Source organism: Cotesia typhae, unplaced genomic scaffold (genome assembly GCF_013202065.1).
Source record: "Cotesia typhae breed Kobodo isofemale line unplaced genomic scaffold, CoteBio_Ctyphae contig_27, whole genome shotgun sequence".
NCBI lineage: Eukaryota > Metazoa > Arthropoda > Insecta > Hymenoptera > Braconidae > Cotesia > Cotesia typhae.
The window spans coordinates 2,541,643-2,565,051 of NW_027423733.1; the positions used below are offsets into that span (position 1 = coordinate 2,541,643).

The 23,409-nt window shown below is 29.2% G+C and overlaps 3 protein-coding genes across 15 annotated transcripts in view; 1 reads left to right on the forward strand and 2 right to left on the reverse strand.

Moving 5' to 3' along the window:
- The window catches only part of Slo (calcium-activated potassium channel slo), a 213,314-nt gene that overhangs the window by 51,685 nt on the left and 138,220 nt on the right, over positions 1-23,409 (reverse strand). For 5 of the 13 annotated variants that reach the window (XM_074240309.1, XM_074240305.1, XM_074240302.1 and 2 more), the window contains exons 14-17: positions 22,165-22,215; positions 9,435-9,455; positions 7,383-7,445; positions 6,592-6,624 (exon numbers count right to left, since the gene is read on the reverse strand). The exons of 1 other annotated variant lie outside the window; for it this stretch is intronic. In XM_074240309.1, the coding sequence (XP_074096410.1) occupies positions 6,592-6,624; positions 7,383-7,445; positions 9,435-9,455; positions 22,165-22,215 (168 nt within the window). The remainder of the gene's footprint in view (positions 1-6,591; positions 6,625-7,382; positions 7,446-9,434; positions 9,456-22,164; positions 22,216-23,409) is intronic. 7 more of the 13 variants (XM_074240312.1, XM_074240311.1, XM_074240304.1 and 4 more) reach the window with 3 other exon arrangements.
- On the reverse strand, positions 2,209-5,149 carry LOC141525729 (uncharacterized). The gene is made up of 2 exons (XM_074240315.1): positions 4,259-5,149; positions 2,209-2,435 (listed from the first exon to the last, which is right to left on the reverse strand). Exon 1 carries the CDS (start codon positions 4,903-4,905, stop codon positions 4,471-4,473), a length of 435 nt encoding a protein of 144 aa, XP_074096416.1. The 5' UTR covers positions 4,906-5,149; the 3' UTR covers positions 2,209-2,435; positions 4,259-4,470.
- LOC141525657 (uncharacterized) lies at positions 16,668-17,648 on the forward strand. Its single transcript, XM_074240217.1, has 2 exons — positions 16,668-16,821; positions 17,056-17,648. The coding sequence occupies exons 1-2, from the start codon at positions 16,794-16,796 to the stop codon at positions 17,646-17,648; spliced, it is 621 nt and encodes a 206-aa protein (XP_074096318.1). The 5' UTR covers positions 16,668-16,793.

Below are 23,409 nucleotides of genomic sequence, written 5' to 3' on the forward strand. Positions count from 1 at the left end.
CCTTATTAATTTTATGATACCCCTATCGTCCTGGGATCCCGACTACGTTGACAACCATGTGCCTACCTAGGCCTAAGCCTACCGCAATAAAACATTTTAGTTATATCTTATTTTACAAAATATTAAAGTAACAATACATTTCTTAAAATAACTAAAAAAATAGAAATATCCTCAAGAATATTCTCATCGCTTCGTCAGAAAATACTCCACTGTACTTTACTCTCCGACATATATAAACATATATGTCAATATATATGTACATATACAATATAGATACATTTAAGAATTGAGCGAACTCGCCGAAGGCGAGTGAAGCTCAATTATAATTATGTCGATAGTTTCGTTCGAAGAGATCACTATGTAGTACCGTTTATACGTACACTTCACATCACACAGTTTAAATAAAATAAAATAAAACAGAGTAATTACCTAGCAACTGCTTGTTTATTCTTCATAAAGTTCAGCCAAGTATTGTAAAGAAGAGATCTCTGGGTGGGACAATATTTTGTAACATATTTGTTACACATATAAAATCCAGGGAGGGAGTGATCTCTTCGAACGAAACTATCGACATAATTATAATTGAGCTTCACTCGCCTTCGGCGAGTTCGCTTAATTCTTAAATTATGTCTCAAGTTTCGTTCTCGAGATCACTATGTAGATGTTCAGAGCTGCAATGAACAGATAATATCGGAGATAATATCGAGCTGGGTTTTCCCAGAGATTGGAAATTCCCAATATTTTAGTTTGTCTGTTAATTTTAAGCAAAATCGTAAAGCATAGAATATTTAGATATTATTTATGATTTAAGCTAGTTATATTTTTTATGGTTATAACGATGGGCTTAAGTCCGGAGTGACAATGGTCACCAAACGTAGCCGAGGTCACAGGATAGAAGTAAAAAGTATATAGTTAGAAATATCGACAGACAATGAGGGCTGTCGAAATAATTTTTGAGTGAATAAGTACTTAGGGTACTTGGGAGGGTAGTTCTCGTTGAGCATTGATCAAGTAAGGATCGCATACATCCTGCTGACCCCGGATTCGTTCTCGGTCTTATTCCCAAAACGTCTTTAACTGTTATATCAATCGCAGTAGAATATTTGTAATTAAATTTATTATTTGTACGAGTTAGTGTACGTTATATTTTAAATCAAAGTCTTTATTATATTTGATTATTGTAAAAATAAATAAAGATGGCTGATAATGATCCAAAGGACCCTAACGATGCCCGAACCACTCTTCCTCCGACATATATATATATATATATATATATATATATATATATATATATATATATATATATATATATATATATATATATATAAACATATATAAACATATGAATGAAATAGATAAATAGTATGCAATAGCAAAATTAAATTTTTATTCGAATAAAACATTAACATAGAACGAAACAAAAATGTATTATTAAGATAAGATAGAAGTAGCGAAAATATTTTTATCGGTAACAATAGGACGATTATAAAATTTTTCGAACACTTGATTTTTCTGACCAACCTGCCAAATTTTTAATAATGCTCAAGTCAACTCCTTTCTTTAGAGCAGAAGAAGTTGATGCATGTCTGATACTGTGTGGTGTATAATTATCACCCACGCCACATTTAACTAAAAAAGAGCGGACCCAACCACTAATAGTATCTTTAGATGCATTACGATATGGTGACTTTATTGTAATAAATAAATTATTATTTGAGGTATTAGCAATTAATGGTGACGTAACCTCAATGTTTTTTTCTAAGGTATTAACTATGCATAAGTCCGGATTTTCTCTAAATTTTGGTAACAATAAAAGAGGTTGGAAAGCACCACGTCGCGAGGTTTTGATTTTGTCAGGAATCTCAATTTCATAATCATCTCCTCTTTTTTTAATATTACATCTTTTTATAATTGCAATCGTCTGAAGACGATGTGCAGTAATAATAGTTAGTAAGACAACCAGTTGAAAAGTTTTCACTTAAATTTAATGAATTTAAAGGTCTTAGAGCTTCTAATTTTTTTAATAGGGGATCTAAATTGTAAATTCTGTCATACTTAGGCCGAGATGGCTTTAAATTATACGCGCCCTTTAAAAGTCGCGATATTAAAGGGTTTGTACCGATATTACAATTGCATATAAGAGAAAGCGAAGAACGTATAGTATTAAGAGTACTATAACCGGAACCTTCGTTGAATTTATTGGTTAAATAAGTCATGATAACTTCCTCTTCAGGGTTGAAGATATCGAAACCTTGAGAAGAGCAGAAAAATGCCCAATCTGCAATTGGCTTTGAATACTGTTTCAATGTTGAAGGTGAAATTGATTTAATTAATAAAGAAATGCAATCTTCATTTAAGCCTCTTTGTTTGAAGGCTTGGCTGATAACAGAGCGGCCATCAAAGATAATTTTTGAGATAGCGGGTGTTGAATTTGTCTACAAAGAGAATGGAGTAAATTATTGTCGGGTTAAAATATAATAGGATCTGAAGCTAGTAATGATAACCAGAGAGGGTACCACGGTTGGGCACGCCAGTCAGGAACCACTACAATTCCACAAGCCTGATCTGATTGAATTTTTGTTAATGTTTTTAAAATCAATGAAAATGGTGGGAAAGCAAAAAAGTTTAAATGGCTCCAGTTGATCGTAAATGCATCTATACAAAATGCATAAGCGTCACGATGCCATGAGCAGTATTTTTTACACTTGAAGTTGGAAGAAGAAGCAAATAAATCAATGTCTGGTCTACCAAAAGAATTGATAATTTTTTGGTAAGCCCAATCAGCCAGTTCCCATTCATTGTCGATATTATTCACTCTAGATGCTCGTTCAGCTTCTATATTATCCTTTGAAGGGATGTAAGAAGCAAATATCCAGAGATTCCTATCCTCGCACCAGGACCAAATATCATAAGCCAAATCATTTAAATATTTGTACTTTGTACCACCCATTTTATTAATGTACGCAATTGTTGTTGAGTTATCTATGCGTAGCAAGATCTCACAGTCATTTAAATCAGATGCAAATGTTTTTAAACCAAAGAAGGCTGCAAGAAGCTCCAGGTAATTAATATGAAAGTTCTTTTCATAAGAATTCCAATGTCCATATGACACTTTTCCATCACAGAAAACTCCCCAACCGGTAGATGAAGCATCAGAGAAGATAGTAATGGAATATCTAAATATTCCATTAGAATTACGAATAAAATTTTTTGAAGTAAGAATTTTATCTGTCCACCATTTGAACTCTGAAGTCAAAGAAGGAGAAATTTGCATAGCACTGTCGTAACTGTTTCCAGAATCCAGAAGAGCCAGATAACGTTGACGTTCAAATGCCTTTGAATGTAACCATCCATAGTTGATCGCTGGGCAAGCTGCAGTTAGGTTTCCTACTAGCTGAGAAAACTCTCGTATGGTACAGACAGATGATTTTTGGAATTTTAAAAGTAGATCATGAATGTGAGATCTTTTTTGATCGGTTAAATGGATGGACATTTCTTGTGAATTAAAAGAGAAGCCCAAAAACGTACAGGAAGTCGATGGTATCAAATTACTTTTTGATTCATTTAAAATAAATCCTAAAGATTCTAAAAAATCTTTAGAAATTTTTACATTTTGGGAACAAAGATCAAAATTTAAGCTTAATAACCACCAATCATCGAGGTAAACGACAGATGACCAGCCTAAGCTCCTTAAGTGATTGATCACAGGCTTAATGATTTTTGTAAAAACCCACGGGGCAGTACTGAGACCAAAGGGCAGGCAAAAAAATTCATAAAGATGATTATTCCCGGTGAATCTTAAAAATTTCTAAAATTTTGGATGAACTGGTACCATTAAATAAGCATCTTTCAAGTCAAAACTAGCCATGAAACAATTTTTTACCATTAGTTTTAAAACAGTTCTAAAATCCTCCATTTTGAAATGAGTTGTCTCTATGAATTTATTAAGTTCTTTAAGATTAAGAATAAATCTCATTTTCCCGTTCTTTTTAAGGACTAAAAAAATACTAGATAAAAATTGACCCTCTTCTGGGTTACATTCTTGAATTGCACCTAAAGATAAAAGATCATTCAAAGCATCTTGCATTTGAGATTTATTATTAAGACAAACAGAATCATTGGTTGGAATAAATGATTGAACTGGTGTAGAATTAAATGGAATTTTGTATCCAGAAATAGTTTCAAGAATAAAAGAATCAGAGGTTATCTTTAACCAGGCTTGTGAAAAATGTTTAAGACGACCAGCAATAACACTCACCTCTACTTTGGAGCAGGAGGGTGGAACTGGGCTTGGTTGGCCTGAACTGCAGGAGTATGATTCCGTGTGCGAGAGCGAGTCGATACCGCATTGCCCCGTTGGAAGTTCTGTTTGAAAGAGGACCGGGTGTAGCCCGCCTGATTTGACTGACTCCGAAGAGCAGACGGGCTTTTGAAGTTTAAAAAATTTCTGGGTTTAACAGAATTATTTTTTTAAAACTGAGATCTTAGAGATAATCCAGTTTTCTCGCATACATTGGAATCCTTGATTCGTTTCCCCAGATTCTCGCCGAACAGAAAACTATCAGTGACAGCCTCCTCGAGGACAGTCTTCTTTTTCTCGTCAACCTGAGAATAAAGCTGAAAACGTCTAGATTTAGACAATTGGAACATTAGTTCGCAAAGCATGCTGCTGGAGTCGCAGAGAAGTTGGAGGAGCTCATCCTTGTCCACAGGTTCTGAATTGTCATTAAAAATGCTGCAAATAGCCATACCAAGGGCTACAAGGCTACGACCACACATGTCCTGGTCGTTAGAAAGATATTTGTCACGAGAACGCGCCGTCTTATGCAAAAGAGGGATCAGCTCTGGATTAAGAACCGGCGCAGAAAGAGGGCAATTACCTTTATTAGGGTATGTATCAATCATACGCTATTTTTCCTCTTTATCCAAACCAGATTTTTAAGGACATCATTCCAGCATCCCACTAATTCAGGATGAAAATTGAAAGTTTTGTCTTTCGTTGCTCGTTTATCTGAACCCAAAAGTTTACGAACAGCATCACTAAGATGAGGAACTTCGGCCTCAGTCATCTCATGTGACTGCTTTGACACCTTCGTGACATTTTTGATAACCTCTGAGGAGGAATCAGAGTCAGATGTTAAAACACTCTGACTATGGTCGTCATCAAGCGAGTCTGCAAGAGCATAAAAGAGCTAGGTTAAGATAGCGACCAGGAAAGTAAGAGGTATATAGTAACACTTCCTGATGCAGATATTCAAATGAAGTAAAACATATAATCAAAGATTTTATAAAATCCAGAACTTCATTTGTTATATCGAGAGACTTAACCCAGTCAAAAAAGGTACAATAAATCATAAAAAATGAATTTATTGCCCAAAAAACCAAAAAAAAATAACAGGATGTATTTACCATCTAATCCAGGGTCTACAAGAACCTCATCTGGATCATCAGAAAGCTCACTGATATCAATGAGGTCTTGATACTTCTTAAGTTTCTTTTTAAGTAAATCAAGAGGATATTTAACATCTCCTTTACGTTTATTCATTGTAAATAACAATTAATAAGTAAATTAAATAAATGAAATGGTATTAAAATAATTAAATTTGATAGATAAGATAAATGTGATGTTAACTCGAAGCGCACAAAAAACGTTATGAAGAATAAACAAGCAGTTGCTAGGTAACTACTCTGTTTTATTTTATTTTATTTAAACTGTGTGATGTGATGTGTACGTATAAACGGTATTACATAGTGATCTCGAGAACGAAACTTGAGACATAATTATACATTTATGCACTGAAAGAAAAAAAAATTTTTTTCTGGTCAGAATATTTTTTTTTATAATCAAAAGGTTAGTATTGTGTTGCTTAGAAAACGTGATATTTTGATGATCACAATAAGTTTACTGATTATCAAAAAACCTAAGTATATACTGATTACCACTAAACTTTAATTCACTATAGTCAGATAAATGAACAGAAAATTAAATGTTGATAACTTCACTTTATTGGCATAAATCAATTTACTTATAAAACTAACAAAAGAAATTAAAATTAAAATTAAAAGTGTAACAATAAATTTGTTTCAAGCTACCGTAAAAAATAATAGTTGAACTTTTTTTTTTGCATCAATACCTAAATCGATTGATCTGACTAATAGTGTTAAAACGTCGACGACAGTGACAACGCTTATACTACAGTATTACTGGACAAAGTTTAGGTCTAGAACTGACTTAAATTTAGATACAATTACATTCAAATATAATACATTTAGACTTACAGTACGGGGTATTTTGATTATCAAAATACCTGATATTTTGTTTATAATAATACTTCTTTTAATATTACAAATACTGATTTGATTATACTTTGTATTCTGATTTACAAAATACTTTTTTTTTCAGTGTGCACAAATTTATTTTGACATTTATGAACACATAACATTCAAAAATGTATGTCGTCATATTTTTTTTTTTTGCGTGAATGTATGCCACATATATGTATAACATTTAGATTTTCCACGCGGGTAATCATGGTCTCTTCATTTACAAACTATAAAAAATCATAATGAAATATAAAAAAATCATCTTACCGTTAGGATCGTCTCGATCGCGACTGATCTCACCTATAAAATTAACAAATCAGAGTTAATCGATAATAATTTAATTACAAATATAATCAATTGAAATAAGCACAAATAATCGGTAATCAAGTGTGCGTCATTACTTATACTGTGGCATATTACTCCCCCCGTAATTCGCGCATTAACCTACGGCATCATGCTTACAGGCGCGCATATCTGATCTCGGGCATTTGTAGGCAGCATAACATTAAATCAACATTAAAAATAAAAAGAAAATTACACAGTACTGAGAAAAAACAATTAAACATGAAAAAAGCATGCGATTAGACAGATAAGAAGCGGGTTGAACAATTCTAATAGCTATTTATTCGGTAGAAATAAAATCAATAAAAGATCTAAATAAGTACTTATAAATTCACAAAAAAAAAGTTATGACGATAAAACATAAATTTCTATAGGATGACTAATGACTATGAGTTAGTTTGATAAGTTTGATTTAAATTTAAGTACGAAAAAATCGTAAATGTGTCGTAAAGTAAGCGTTAGTTTTTTATTATTTTTTTTTATTTCTTTGTTTGTTTTAAAGTCGCATAAACTACTAAGATCAAAACGTTAGTTAAACGCTCGAGTATTTATTATTTTTTTTATTTTTTTATTTTTTTTCATTCTTTTCTTTTCTTTTCATTATGTAACTGTTTTTATTATTATGTAACTGTCTTGATTTATCATATGATCATTTATTGGCAACAGGAATGCAGCTTGCAAGATTGTAGCATGACTTGACTGAGGTTTAACTGTACCTCTCACGTGAACCATCTTGGGCAGTTCTGGCGGAGTGAATGTGGGGGGAGGATGATGGTCGTCTGTAACAAACCACTACATATATTAGCTACCCTATCTAATTAAATTAGTATTACGTAACTAAATCCTAGCTTTTTTTTCTAGACTATTTGGTTTTATTGCATTTAGAGTTGTACACAAGATCCAGTTGATAATTTTAAAAATTAATACAATTTCATAAAATTTGAATTTAACCGATTTATCAATTCTTATTTACTTTTCAGTGTATTTAATTAATTATACTTGAGGATTAAATCATAAAATAGATTAAATCAAAATTTAAGCATCTTTTCGTTTTAAGAAGAAATTTAAATGTGTATAGTTCTCAGGAAAAAAGTACTCTGTAATACGTAAAACGAGTCAAGTTAATTTCAAATATAACAATTTCATAAATCTAAGTTCTGATTTTTAACAATCATAAAATTTCATTAACATTTAAAAAATTGATTAATTGTATATTCTATGCGATATATTAAGTTAAATACACTGGAACGATAGTCGAAGTTCTTCAAAGTTGCACTCTATCGTTGAAATTGATACTTCCTCCCCTTCTCACCATCGGAATTTATTTTTCCATGCGCATTCTGGGTGCGCAAGAAAAATCAGTTTTTACTGTCATTTAAAACGCGCGCTTAAACTCTTCTGAATTGTTATTCAAATTTAAGGAAGGAGAATATCGTTGCAACTTAAACGGATGTATCCTGTCAACTTTCGAGGAATTTAACTGTATCTGTATACATATTTTTTCCAAATAACACTAAAACTTTCAGTGCTAATGTTATTGACAATAATTTTAACATGTTTCTCTTGTGAGTTAAATTATTTAATTTAATTGAATTACTTTATAATTATTATTTCTTTATATCTGCAAAACTTGTTACATTCTTTCATGAATAAATTATTGTCATTAAACAAAATACCAATAATAAATTTTTAATGAAAGGTAAAATTTTTTTTCAATTCATGCACCGTGCGCTTAACCAAAGAAAATTTTACTAAAATGAAAAGTAGTTTCGACCAAAATCAATTTTAGTAAAATAAGGGTAGTGAATATAAGTAAAAGTTGTTTTCATAGTAGACAAAATCATTTGGTTAATATAACTTTCATTTTAATAAAAAATATTTAATTATACTCGTGCATCAATACCTACTATTGTAAGCTAAACAGTAAGTAATAAATACTGATACGAAAATACGTCAATCTACATTACAAATACATAATTACTAAACTCTACATTATTGAATGTAGTGTGCGTGTTGTTTACAGATAAAACATTATAGTTTTTTAATAGAAATAGGTGTTTAAAACTGATAATAGAGCATGCAGATCAGAAATAGTAATTGCAGATAAGATTCTATTAATGTAGAAATTACTATTATTACTAATAACTTTATCTAATTTTTTAGAATATAACAGACAGAAGAGTATATAAGTAAGAAGAATGAAAAACAGAGTACTGTTAGTTCTTCTTTTCTGATATCTATCAAATCTACAGTATAAATAAGGTTATTTAGAAGCTGATGTCGGGCGGAGTTGATATAGGATTGAAGTTTTTCTGCGTCGAATTTACCAATTTATTTTAAACTGTTATTTTGAATGTGAATATGTAAAGTAGCTGTTTTGTGAATTAATAGCTCTTGAGTTGATGTAATCGAATGAATTATAAATATTCGTACTAGTGTTTTTCACAGACGTGAAATTTGCATTGGAAAAAAAAAACATTTGCGAACAGTAATGCTGAACACCGTTATTAAAGTATGAGGTGTAGTAGTAGAAAAAAATTTATATATATATAAAATGTATGTATTATTTAAGGTCGAAGATACGCATCTTATGTTATAATGGCTTTATTATAAGTTATTGAAAATTATTTATCTATTATAAATATTGCGTTTTTAGAAGAACCATTAGCAATTATAAACGTTAATTCATAGTTTCCTAGCCTATTTCAATTGGACAATCATGAATTCGATTATACGAGCAAATGAGTATCCTTCAAGCTGAAACTTACTTGAGTACGAGAAGTCTTCACCTACGTAGTACATGGAAGATGAAAGGTTCAGGCACATAGACACATAGACAGTTAGTTTATGGTAATTTTTTGCGACTATTCATTTGTACTTATGGAGAATATGTTATGATGTGTGTTTATAATTTTTGTTATTTGTTTATGCGGAAGTATAAGGACAAAAAATGATTATTTTATTTGTAATACATAAAAAGAAATTTGGTAAGAAATATTTCAATATAATTCTTATTTTTGGAACAGATGAAATACAGGTACTTTTGGTTGACAGTATATTAGTTATTGACTCTCTACTATATTTGGCGGATTATTTCATTATATAACACTATTGTTCCTTTTTTATTACTTATTAACTAGTTTAGAAACTTTAAAAACTGTGAACCGATAATAAGTAGAAAATCTTGACTAAAGAGAAAAAATTTATTCAAGTTCATCACAATCGTCAGTACACTGATGGAAGGATTTCTTAGCATTTAAGAAGATTTCTTTGTATTTAAGAAATTATTTCTTAAACATCATTTCTTAGTATTTAAAAAATATTTCTTAGTATTTAACAAATATTTCTTAAATACTGAGAAATATTTTAAAAATTTTTTACTGTATTACATCCAGCGAAAAATCTATCGTGACGATGGTTACACCAACCATTGTTGTGGTAATCATTACCAAAAAGTGTCAAAACTCTCAAAACATTTCACTTTTGTCAATCTAGCCTTCATTCGCAAACTTGAGATAAGTAGCCTTGTTCCGAAAACTAAATTAATCATAAAGGGCCTGTGATTTCTTTCTATCGAATAATTCAACAATTGAACAAATTAATATTGATCATGTTCCTTAGTGTTAATAATGAGCGCTTATATCTTACTAGATGACTTATTAAACCAAAATTTATTTTTAATTAATTTTATAGATGAGGGAAGTTTAATCTCACCGTGCTGGGAAAAATGTTGTGAAGCATGTTTCCAAATGAATATTATTTTGAAATTTATAAATGCAGATTTATTGCTAAACTCACTGTTTTATAGTTATAAAACTTAGATAAGGCATTTGCTTATCATTTATTATATCGTTTTAATTGTTGCAAAATCAAATTTTTGTAATTTAGACCATTAATTGTAATGTTGTTATAACGCAATAAATTTAAAAACTTACGAAAAAAAATCACTGTAAAATTTTTATTGCAATTTATCTTATTTATAAAGCATAATTATGTTCATTATTTTGACATACAAAGAAATTTCTCTTTATGTATTACGTATAATAAAGTATGACATGAAATTTTTTTGAAAGAATCTCTTATATGCACGCATCACTCGTTATTCAACTACCTAATGTCGTGTTCACCATAACTGGTTTCTGTATATAAACACCTATAGCGATTTTACTATAAAATATATTTGTAGTACATAAAACAATCAAAAAGTTTTTTTTAAAATAAATAAAAAACAATTCGATGATAATCGAGCAAGTAGCTGATTTTAAAACTTTTAATTTTAAGTAATTTCACAATTTTTGTTTCATTTACTACATTTTTCAATATGAAATCTAGAAATGTTCAATTAAAAATTATTTTTTATAACAATTAGAATCAAATCACATATAAAAATTAAAATACACTAATAAGTACTACGCACACGCATAATTTGTTGCAACGAAATTGTTGTATTTAAATTATTTGGTAATAAACGATCTCAATGTTTCGATTTTATTCAATACTCCATCGGTAGTCTGATTTTTGTTTTGTCAATAATTACTTTTGTAACCAGTACAAATGAAAACAAACTTTCAGGAAGAATTTAACTATACACAGTAGAATATATTGTCTAAAGTCAACACAATTAATGTGTTAAATGCGGTCCACACAATTTGTGTTCAAATTCAACTCACTTTATGTTGTTTTTACACAAAGTTTGTGATATTTTAATACAAAAAATTTTCAACACAGATCGTATTTAACCCAACTATACTTTTTTTTTGCTGTGTAAAAATATTAATAATTTGAATACCGGATTAAATATTGATCTTTGACCTTGTACTGTACAGGGTCTTCTACTTTATACACTGAAAAAAAGTTTTCTGCTCTGCACGATACGATATTGCTACTGTCACGATCCATACGTTGTTATCTAGAGGAGGTTAGGAAACTGTTTACTTACGGACCGTAAGTTACGGTAGCAATGGTGCCGAGCAGAATAGTATATTACACACCGAGGGAAATAAAGTAAGAAATATCTCAGATCACATGTAACTGATGGCCGAGGCGAAGCCGAGGTCAACAAACATGTAATCTGAGGCTTTCTTACTTACGTCCCGAGGAGTGTATGCTATTTTTTTGTTCGACGAAGGCAGAAAGTGGTAACTTCGTTTATCGCAGCGGACCGAAAGTTGATGCTTTCTACGCGTCGAGCAAAAAGCTGTTTTTAATGTGTATATTAAAAAAACGTTTATTTAATTATACTACAAACTGTCTACATATCCGTCGACTCGATGAAATTGCGAGTATAACAAGAGAAATTATGGAAAAATTGACGACGGATTTAAAATTGTTAGTAATCAAAAAATACTTATTTCAATTGGAGGTGAACTTGAAGTTTACGTGCCATCAACCAAATGTTTACCAATAATGAAATTAGAACTTTCATCACACCTTAATCGAAAGTTCATGTTTTTGTTATGTATCGACAATTGTCTCAATATATCTAGCAATACAGACGATCCAGCTTGGTAAGTTTTAGTTATTTGAATTATTACATAAGATAAAAAAAATTTTTTTGTAGCCTGATGATAGAAATTAATTATTGACCCGTTAGAAGTAGAAATAAAAAAAAAATTACCTAGATTTGAATAAAACTCTAATTTCATAAAATTGTGCTTGAGTCGAAATTTCTAACGTTATTGCAACGATTCCACCGTCTCAAACGCGATTCCAACGTCTTCAACGTTTACAACGTCTCAAACGTGATTCCAACATTAATTCAATGTTTTGAACTTTGCAAATAGATAAATATAAAACAATTAAATATAAAAATATATCTAGACATGAAAGACAAAAAATTTATATAATGTATAGTAATCATTCCACGTCAAATTGAACACCTTTGAACCCGATCCCTTCCAAATTTTTCCAAAATGGGATTCCTTCATTTAATATTTTTAACTTCCCACGAAGAAAATTGAAAATTTTCAAAACTCGGGAAGTTATTGGTTCCACCTTGTTTTTTGAAAATTGAGATTATCATATATTTTCGTTTTGAGGTCCTAAGGACCTACTCTGACTGCTAACTTTATTGGCGCGGCATATCTCCAGTTATGTGAGATCTAATATTATTTTTTTTTATGAAAATAAAAAAAAGAATGAACTTGAAATCATATTTAATAATTAATTATTGGAAGCTCTATTATGGATTGATTTATAATTTAATATCTTCGTTGAAAAATTTCACTCATCCAATCAACAATTTTAAATAAAATACAATACTTTGGAAAAGTCAAATAAGCTTTCTAGGACCTCAAAACGTAAAGATCTGATGATAACTCAATTTTCGAAAAACAGTGTTGAACCAATTACTTCCCAATTTTTGAAAATTTTCAATTTTCTTAGCGGAAAGTTACAAATATTAAATAAAGAAATCCCACTTTGAAAAAATTTGGAAGAGATCAGGTTCAAAAGTGTTCAATTTGGCGTGGAATGATCACTATACATTATACAAATTTTTTGTCTTTCATGTCTAGATACATTTTTATTTGTTTGTAGAGTTCAAAACATTGAATTAACACTTGAAACGTTGGAATTACGTTTGAGACGTTGGAAATGTTGGAATAACGTTGGAGATTTCGACTCGGAAAAAGTTTGACAAAAAAAATTGATCGAATAGCGATATGAAACATACAATAATTCGGCATTGCTATGAAGCTAACGTTTCAAAACTTGTAACAATAACGGTTTCTGAATAGCTAATAAAAATACAGAAGACACAAACATGAAAAGAAAAACCGATAAATTTACAAAAACAGAAATAATAAATTGCTTTTAAAAATTTTATTTTAATTTTTAATTAATCGATTAAAATACACTTTGTCTACTGGAAATATTCCGAATTTTATTTACTTTTCTATAAATAATTACTTAGATGCAAATTTGTGTGAAAAAAAAGTTAAAACAATTACACCGCCACACAAAAAAAAAAGTTTGATATACATTTGATCGGACCGGTGGTAGACATTAGTGACATTGAATCCAGGTTCCCATCATGTTATACGATCACCATTGATTGAGCCTAGCAAATATTTGGTACCACCACTACATATCAAGTTGGGTCTTATAAAACAATATGTGAAAGCTCTGAACAAAGATGGTGATTGTTTTAAGTATTTGAATGAAAAGTTCCTTGCAATAAGTGTTGCGAAATTAAAAGAGGGAAATTTTTGATGGACCCTAAATTCGAACTTTGTTTCAGGATACAAATTTTTAAGGGACAATGAACGAAACAGAAAAAGTAGTTTGGGAAAGTTTCAAAAATATTTCACTAAACTTTTTGAGAAACAACAGAAATGAGAATTACCACGTTAGTTAACGAATTGCTACAAATCTACAAAAATTTGGCATCCCTGGTTAAAAATATTGATTGAAAAGGATTGAAAATGATGAAATTAGAATACTTTTGAATAATTTCAATTCTTTTTCATGTATATATAGACATACAGTTCACATAGGGTGACTGATTCCCAATACTTTTCAATCAATATTTTTAATCAGGGATGTTTAATGAATCTTAAATTGCACTTTTTAGATTCCCATCTTAACCACTTCCCTAACAATTGTGGAGATTATAATGAAGAACAGGGAGAACGATTTCACCAAGACATAAGTGAAATGGAATGTAGGTACTAAGGAAATTCGAATGTTAACATGATGGCAGATTTTTACTGAATGTTAAAAAGGGAAGTACACAGTAAAAAAATTTTTGTAAAATTTAGCATAAAATTTTGTGTAGATGATTTTTTTACATAAAATTTATGTTAATTCTACACAAACTGTTTGTATTAATAAAATCAACATAATTCTGTGTTAAAAGTAACACAAAAATATGTTAAAACTTTCATCGGCTGATTCTCGGATTTCTACACACTCAAATTTTAACCATAACATAAATAAAGTGTTGATTTTAACATTTTCTTTGTGTTACTCAGATCAGCTGTCAGATATGTGAGTTTTATTAATAATTCAAACATACGTACATAACCCTATATATATTTAAATAGATTTTAATTTCTGAATAAAAGATAAATTGTTTTCCATAAATACAAAGTTAAAAAACTCAATAAAAAATTCAAAATTTTTAAACAGTAATTAATGAATTTTAATCAATAGTTGCTATCTTCTTACAAGTCAGTGGCAATAGATGATTAGGATTAATGATGTTATTAATTAATTTATTTCTTTATTAATTTCTAATTATTAATTATTAATAAACTCGTTAATTATATAATAATGGAAAGTAAATATTTTTTTATTTAGAGATAATAATGAAAATAATATATATATATATATATGTTAATTCTACACAAACTGTTTGTATTAATCAATCTATCCATTTTTAACACACTCAAGTGTTAATTCAAAGTAAAACTACATTTTTTTAATGTCTAACTACTTTTTGAATGTCAATTCAACATAAAAGCTGTGTTGATGTCTTCTATAGTAACACAAATAATATGTTGAATTTACACAAAGATATGTTAAATTATGGTGCCGCTTCGCTTTTTTTTTGCGCGGGATCTCGGGAGTACGAGCATAGTCACGTATGCCACACCCGTTAGACATGTGAAAGTGCCAAGCTCAATATCATTTAATTTTAAAAATGAATTTATAAATATATATATATATATATATATATATATATATATATATATATATATATATATATATATATATATATATATATATATTAGGTGGGTCAAAAAAATCAACTATTTTTTTACAATTAATACGGAAAAATGGGTTACTAGGCACCTTAAAAAAATTCTCACCAAATATGAACTCTTAATTTTAATAGGAAGATCCTCCGCGTCGCAGTTTTTCATTTTTTCTCAGTCCAATAGAAAAAAATTCATTCCTCATCATTAATTTGTCGTACAGAAAAAATTTTTTTAAGAATTTTGTAGGAAATTTAATGCTCTACAAAAAAGGTATCTTATGTTTTTTCCGTAAACCTCACCATTTCACTAATATTGAAGATTTAAGATTGATTATTTTAAGTCAAATGTCACTTTTGTTTATGAATTTTATAACTCGACAAGAAATGGCTATTATTGAATGGGCAATAGAAATTTTTGTAGCAAATTAACTGCTCTATAAAAATGGTATCTTATGTTTTGGCGATTAAATTAATCGTTCAAAAGATATTCATCATCAAACTTTCATGTATATCGATTTTAAGAGTTTTTGATTAAATAATCGAAAAATTTCAATTTAATCTATCAGTTTTGAGAAAATTTCATTTTTGTCTTTAATGTAAGTATTATTTGAATTTTGTTTTCAAAATTTTTATTCAATAATTCCAAACTTTTTATTTTTCATCATTAGAAATCACGATCATGTTGTTTTTTTATAACGTCTTCAAAACGTCTTAAAAATTTTTCCACTACAGCTGTATATTGTCCTTGGGAAAATTTCTTCTGTAGAGAATTTTTGTTTTGTATTCTATTTACTCTGTTTCCCTTGTGAACTAGCGCCACCTACATTTTTCTTTATAGTTATATTGTTTTTATTTGTTTACATTTTCTACAGCATTTCTAGTGTTTCCACAAGTTATGATCTTGTGTATATGTGATAAAACGATTAAATATTTACAAATTTTGCGGTCACTACATAAATTTATATATTTATCGAAAATATGGATAAGGAAATTCATTTGATCGGAAAACCCATGCAAAAATTTCAGATCGTAAGTTGCCAACAGTGAAAGAGGTTATGCGTGTTTTTTTATCAGCTCAAAGTGTTAAAATGTTCTATCAAACAAAGTGCTAAAAATGCAACTGATCAAGTTATTGAACTATGGAAAAACAACCAGATTCCGACTAGTGGATCAACTAATGTAATACAAAAATTCTTCGCTATCATAACCGATGGTTGAAATTGCAAAAATCTTTTGTGCGAAAAAATCATCAGCCCAAAACAAAAATGTAATAATATTTCAGAATGAAATCAAAGCATTATTTGATATTGTAGATCATAAATCAATAAAACTGCTTGATAATGATATTCGTGAACTATATTCAAATCAAAAAAGTGATACCCGGAAAGAAATTCTTTCAAATAACCCAAATAAATTAAACCGTACTATGAATACGATGGAAGTAGATGAAAGTCGTGAGTATTTACAACATTTAATTATTATAAATTTTAATCAGAATTGAAAATAAATTAAATTGATTATAAATTATGAATAATAAAGTATATTATTGTTTTTCTAATTAATTATATCATAAATGTCAATATGTTCGTAGATGATAAATAAAAACTCTTTGTGTTCCTTATTTGATGTCAAAATGAATGAGTTCCATATTTTTGCTTCCATTAATTAAATAACAACGCTTATTTTAGATATGAATCAACCCTCAACCAGCCATGAGATTGTTCGAAGTGAGGAATCAGAGTCATCTTCAACCCTTACATTAAGTCAAGCTACAAATTTCGGTTCAGATTTAGAGTATGTGCCTCAAATACCGACAACACGAGCAAAAATAAATATTCTAACTCCAGAGCTTATCTCAGCACTCGACAGAGCTAATGTTAGTAGTAGAAATGCGATGTTCATTATTGCTCGAGTTCTATCAAGTGTTGGTGTTAATGTAGAAGATACAACTCTTAGTTATCGAACAATTCAACGAACTCGCATGCTCTTACGAAAAGACATTGCTATAGGACTAAAAGATAACTTCAAAGCTCATGATAAATATGTCGTGCATTGGGATGGGAAAATACTGAATGACATTTCTGAATCGAAATTTGTGGATCGATTACCGATTATTTTGACTGCTTTTGGTACTGAGCAGTTACTTGGAGTTCTAAAAATGAATAGTGGATCGGCAGAAAATCAAACAGCAACCATCTTGTCAACGTTAAATCAATGGGGTATTATTAGTTACATCAAGGCGATGTGTTTTGACACGACTGCGGTTAATACGGGTAACTAATCAATGATAAAATGTTTAAAAGAAAATTTTATTTTCATCGTTCTAGTTGAATTGTTTTCATACATTAATTAAATTTTCGACACGTGCCCATTAGTTATAATTCTTTATTTATTTATAGATTTTAAATATGCGTTACAATTTTTATTAAATACAGAACTTAAAGTGTAATTATCTATTTTTACTATACAGGAATCCATCATGGTACACGTAAAGAAATTGAAAAGGCCTTAGGAAAAGAATTAATTTGGTTACCATGTCGCCATCATATTTATGAGATCATTTTAAGGAGTGCATTCGAAGTCTATTGGCCAGTATCATCCGGACCAAATGTTCCAATATTTGGCAGATTCAAAAATTTTGGGACACATTCGATAAAACGAAGTATAAATCTGGTGTTGAAGATAGTATTATTGCTAATATTATTACGAATGAAAAAAATAATCTATCTTCATTTATTAAGCGATACTTACAGGTATTATTTAAATACAATTTTAAGTGTAGAGGGTAATTTTTGATTTTTACGAATAATTGATTACTTTTGGTAGTTATCGCAACCCCGAGATGACTATAAAGAAATATTGGAATTGTCATTAATTTTTCTGGGAGAAATGCCACGAGAGCAAGTTTTCTTCAAGCGTCCTGGTGCAGTTCATCATGCAAGATGGATGGCAAAGGCAATTTATTGCCTAAAAATGTTTATTTTTAGAGATGAATTTGACCTTTCTAAGAAAGAATTGGATGGTCTTCGACAATTTTGTATTTTCATAGTTATGGTGTATGTAAAAGCTTGGTTTTCATCAACTTCTGCGACTTCTGCTGCTAATCACGACTTAGAGTTTATGAAAAATTTAATTGAGTACAGTAAAATTAATTCTTTAATTTCCTTGGCTACATGTGAAAAAATGACTTCACATTTATGGTACTTAAGTGATGAACTTGCTATTTTATCACTTTTTGATGATACCGTTCCATTAAACATAAAGAAGAATATTGTCGAAGCTGTTAAGATTCGCGAAGGTACAGATTCTAAAGCAAGACGATTTATTATTGATAGAAAAAATTTACATTTAATTCTGCAAAAAATATAAGTGACTTTGTTTCTAAGAAGTCATTAAAATTTTTGAGATCTTTGATCTGCCGTATGATTTTCTTGACAAAAATATTGATTTATGGTCTACTGATGAGAGTTATAATGAAAATAAAGAATTTTTCGCACAATTGAAAGTTGTTAATGATGTGGCAGAGCGAGGTGTCGCATTAGTAAGTGAATATAACCAATGCTTAACGAAAGACGAAGAGCAATTTCAATTTTTATTGCAAGTTGTGAAAGAGCATCGAAAAAACTACCCTACTTCCAACAAAAAATTGTTTGAAAATAAATAGCTCAGTTGAAAATTGAAATAAATAACTTTCTGATAACTAATTGGACATTTTTTTCTCTAAAACTGAAATCATAATATATTTATAATGAAAAATTTGCTTTTTTTATTGATAAATGATTAACTAAGCGATAAATAATGTACAATTTATTTTTTTAAATGTAGATAAAAATACTTACACAAAAAAAAGCTTGAAAAACATTTTGAAGTTTCTCAGTTGATGAAAAAAAATTTTTTTCGTGTAAATTTTCTCAAAACTGATAGATTAAATTGAAATTTTTCGATTATTTAATTAAAAACTCTTAAAATCGATATACATGAAAGTTTGATGATGAATATCTTTTGAACGATTAATTTAATCGCCAAAACATAAAATACCATTTTTATAGAGCAGTTAATTTGCTACAAAAATTTCTATTGCCCATTCAATAATAGCCATTTCTTGTCGAGTTATAAAATTCATAAACAAAAGTGACATTTGACTTAAAATAATCAATCTTAAATCTTCAATATTAGTGAAATGGTGAGGTTTACGGAAAAAACATAAGATACCTTTTTTGTAGAGCATTAAATTTCCTACAAAATTCTTAAAAAATTTTTTCTGTACGACAAATTAATGATGAGGAATGAATTTTTTTCTATTGGACTGAGAAAAAAATGAAAAACTGCGACGCGGAGGATCTTCCTATTAAAATTAAGAGTTCATATTTGGTGAGAATTTTTTTAAGGTGCCTAGTAACCCATTTTTCCGTATTAATTGTAAAAAAATAGTTGATTTTTTTGACCCACCCTAATATATATATATATATATATATATATATATATATATATATATATATATATATATATATATATATATATATATATATTTATAAATTCATTTTTAAAATTAAATGATATTGAGCTTGGCACTTTCACATGTCTAACGGGTGTGGCATACGTGACTATGCTCGTACTCCCGAGATCCCGCGCAAAAAAAAAGCGAAGCGGCACCATAATTTAACATATCTTTGTGTAAATTCAACATATTATTTGTGTTACTATAGAAGACATCAACACAGCTTTTATGTTGAATTGACATTCAAAAAGTAGTTAGACATTAAAAAAATGTAGTTTTACTTTGAATTAACACTTGAGTGTGTTAAAAATGGATAGATTGATTAATACAAACAGTTTGTGTAGAATTAACATAAATTTTATGTAAAAAAATCATCTACTCAAAATTTTATGTTAAATTTTACGAAAATTTTTTACTGTGTACCCGAAGAAAATCAGAAGCGAAAAAAGAATCCGCTGCGTAGGTTATTTGAGGATAAAAGAGTTTGATACAAACGAAAAAAGATTAGAATTCAAATGCACTTCCAACTTTGTTTATTGTATACCAGCTGCCACACTAGTGAATTCAAAAATATGGTTTCCTACCTTCTACTTGCTTTTTTTACAGTTTTCAAAAGTTTGTCAATTTTTAAATTCTAAGATAAAATTCCTTTTGTAACTGAAATTTTTCTGTTTTTTTTTTTTTTTTTTGGTTTTTTGAGATTTTTAAAAAATTTTAAAACATTAATGGACCAAAAAACTCTAGTTTAAAATTCAGTGCAACAAAATACATAAAAATAACTCAATCTAAATCCAAAAAATTTTTTTTGGTCTTGCTAATTTCGGTTTTTCATGACTTTTTGCAATTTTTTTTTTCTTTTGTTTTTCGCAACAATTTCCAATTTTGAGGGCTCAACGAGCTAATTAAAGTTCAGATTCAAGTTCAGTGGATTAAAATACATAAAAATCATACTCAATCTGGGTCCACAAGAATTTTATCATCGCCGTGATTGCAGTTTTTTGCAATTTTTTGCCTTTTTTTAGGGTTTTTTGCAATTTACTTAACATTTTGAGGATGTAGGGACCAAACTGACTCCAAATTCGGATTCAGCGGGTTGAAATACATACGCATAAGTGTATGGTTCAGTCAAATGTACATCAAACTTTTTGTTTTTTTTTTTTTTTGTGTGCCGGTGTTATTATTGTTAAGCTGTAACTACGGTTTTGAATTAATTATTTACATTATAATTGAACTTTTGGACTGGTGTGATGAAAAAATGAAAAGGTATTGAAGAAGGAATATAGATCACATATATTTCGTAATGATCCAATTTCCTTCTTAGAAGCGTGATATGTAATTATTTATCAGTTATAATACTTAAATATGAATATTTAGATTATTATAAATATTGCAGTTAAATTCTTCCTTAAGATGAAATGTTTAATTTTTAAGCTAATGACCGATGAAATAATGAGTGCTATTCGTATTTGCCCGTATTCAAATCATTGAAGTAGCTTTTGAATTGTAGATTTTGTAAATATCAAACTAAAATTGGAACATCAATATATAGATTTGTCTATCTAAACATTTGTAATTCTGTCAAGAGTCTGATCAACAATTATGATTTATAAGTTAAATACAATGGAGACCACTGCTTCTACGAGAGAATCTCTAAGCAAAGTAGTGAGACGCATCAGATTTTTTGTTACATTCTTACCCAAGAATGTTGAAGAAGTATTTGTAGCAATTTTTCAATAATTCCTGAGCAAGAATCTGTCGACAGAATTTTACGCTAAAATTTTTAGAATTTGGATGCAGTAACTTAATCAAAAATTTAAAGCCAAACTTGCTCAAGACGAAAAAAATTGTTATCGAGATGCTATCGAGTTTTTGTAATGCTTGAAATATTTATTCCCGTCAACAAAAAAGTAGAATAATATTTTATCAAAATTGGCACTTCAACCCTCAATTTTTTTTCTTTTTAATTAAAAACTTTACTTTTTTTCTAGTTTTCTTCTACCGCTTATTTAAAATATTCAAATCAAATTCCGACAGAATGACCTGAATGACATGAATGTTTAAAAATCTTTGCTAAGAAATAAGTATAAAACATTAAAAAAAAAAATACAAAGAATAACAAGTCAAAAGCTACTTCAATATTTTTTGACAAAATCCACTTGTGAGACAACATCACATAATAAGAAATCCAAGTATTACTTGTAATATAATACTCTCACTTTACATAGAAGAATCACCGAAATGGTGTGTGACAGTAATATACAGATACGTGACACAATTTCTAGTCTCGTGGGATACGTACTTGCTCTTCCGACCATTTGAACGGCTCGTACGCCTTTCCGGAATGTAGCCACTACCCGAAGGGAGAAGAATCACAGCCATTAGTTTATACATTTAAACAAATTCGTCAACAATTATGGTTGTAACGAATATTTTATAATTGTATATTTAAATCAATGCGGATTTATAAACACTGTTAAAATTATAATAAATGATTAAATCACGGTTATGTTGATGATAATATTAACTACTAGTCATAAAATTATCTGCATTATCAAATGTAACTTATAGCAGCGTTGTAAAGTCGCATTGATTGTACCGATTAAAACATTTAGCTCTATGTAATTATTATTATCCTATTTAATATAGTATTCAAAAATTCATTATACTCGAAGATAGTGGTTTATGTAATTATTCTTTTAAATATAGTTATTGCTAAACAGAATAAAATCTTTGGATTTACAAGTAGAAAAGTATTTACTCGCTTGTTAAAAACTTTACTGCAAAAAATGATATCCATAGGAAAACATAATTTTCAAATACATATATGTTACATGAAATTTAGTACTTAAAGTACTTAAAAATTAAATCATCTTGACTTTCAGACAACGATCTCCTTCTTAAAACCCTTACTAAATATCTTCAAATTATTTTATAATAAGTACAATCTAGTACGTTTTGATATATTACAGCAAGGTGAATTTTAAAATCCTCTGTTAAAGTTTCCCCCCAATTTTGTTGTATACAGATTGCCTGCACAAAAATTCGATCCTCTTATGATCATCAAAATTGCTCGCATTCTTAAGATTACGACGACTGATCATAACCTGAGTGGAATTAAAAAACAGAACAGCAAATTAATCCTAACAAAATGGTTTGGGATCTAACCAGTTCTAACCATCCTCTAAAGAAGACCTATAAGAAAGAGGAAAATCTCCATCAGACTGTTTGAACAAAAAATTTTTTTTTTCATTTTAAATGAATGTATTGCAAAAGCTTCTTTGATAAAAAAAAAAAAAAAACCTCAACTTTCTTCACTCAACGCTTGATTATGTAAGATGTGAATTTCTATATTCACGCTAGTTGCATCATTAATCGATATGGACAAACACAAGGCATTTGTATTCTCAAATTGTCATAGTGAATCCACATTTTCGTCCATCATAATCCTTCATTCTGATAGTTTCATTCAATAGATGACGAGATGAAGTGATGTGAAAAGGTAAGCCCTGGGCAATAAAAAAATTTTTTTTAAATTTAAATAATA

What these genes read in the sequence shown, in the direction of transcription:
- LOC141525657 (XM_074240217.1), top strand. Translation starts at nt 16,794, where the DNA reads ATGAATACGATGGAAGTAGATGAAAGTC. An exon ending in GATGGAAGTAGATGAAAGTC is followed by an intron (nt 16,822 to 17,055) that starts GTGAGTATTTAC and finishes CGCTTATTTTAG; the next exon opens with ATATGAATCAACCCTCAACC.
- LOC141525729 (XM_074240315.1), bottom strand. Translation starts at nt 4,905, where the DNA reads ATGATTGATACATACCCTAATAAAGGTAATTGCCCTCTTTCTGCGCCG.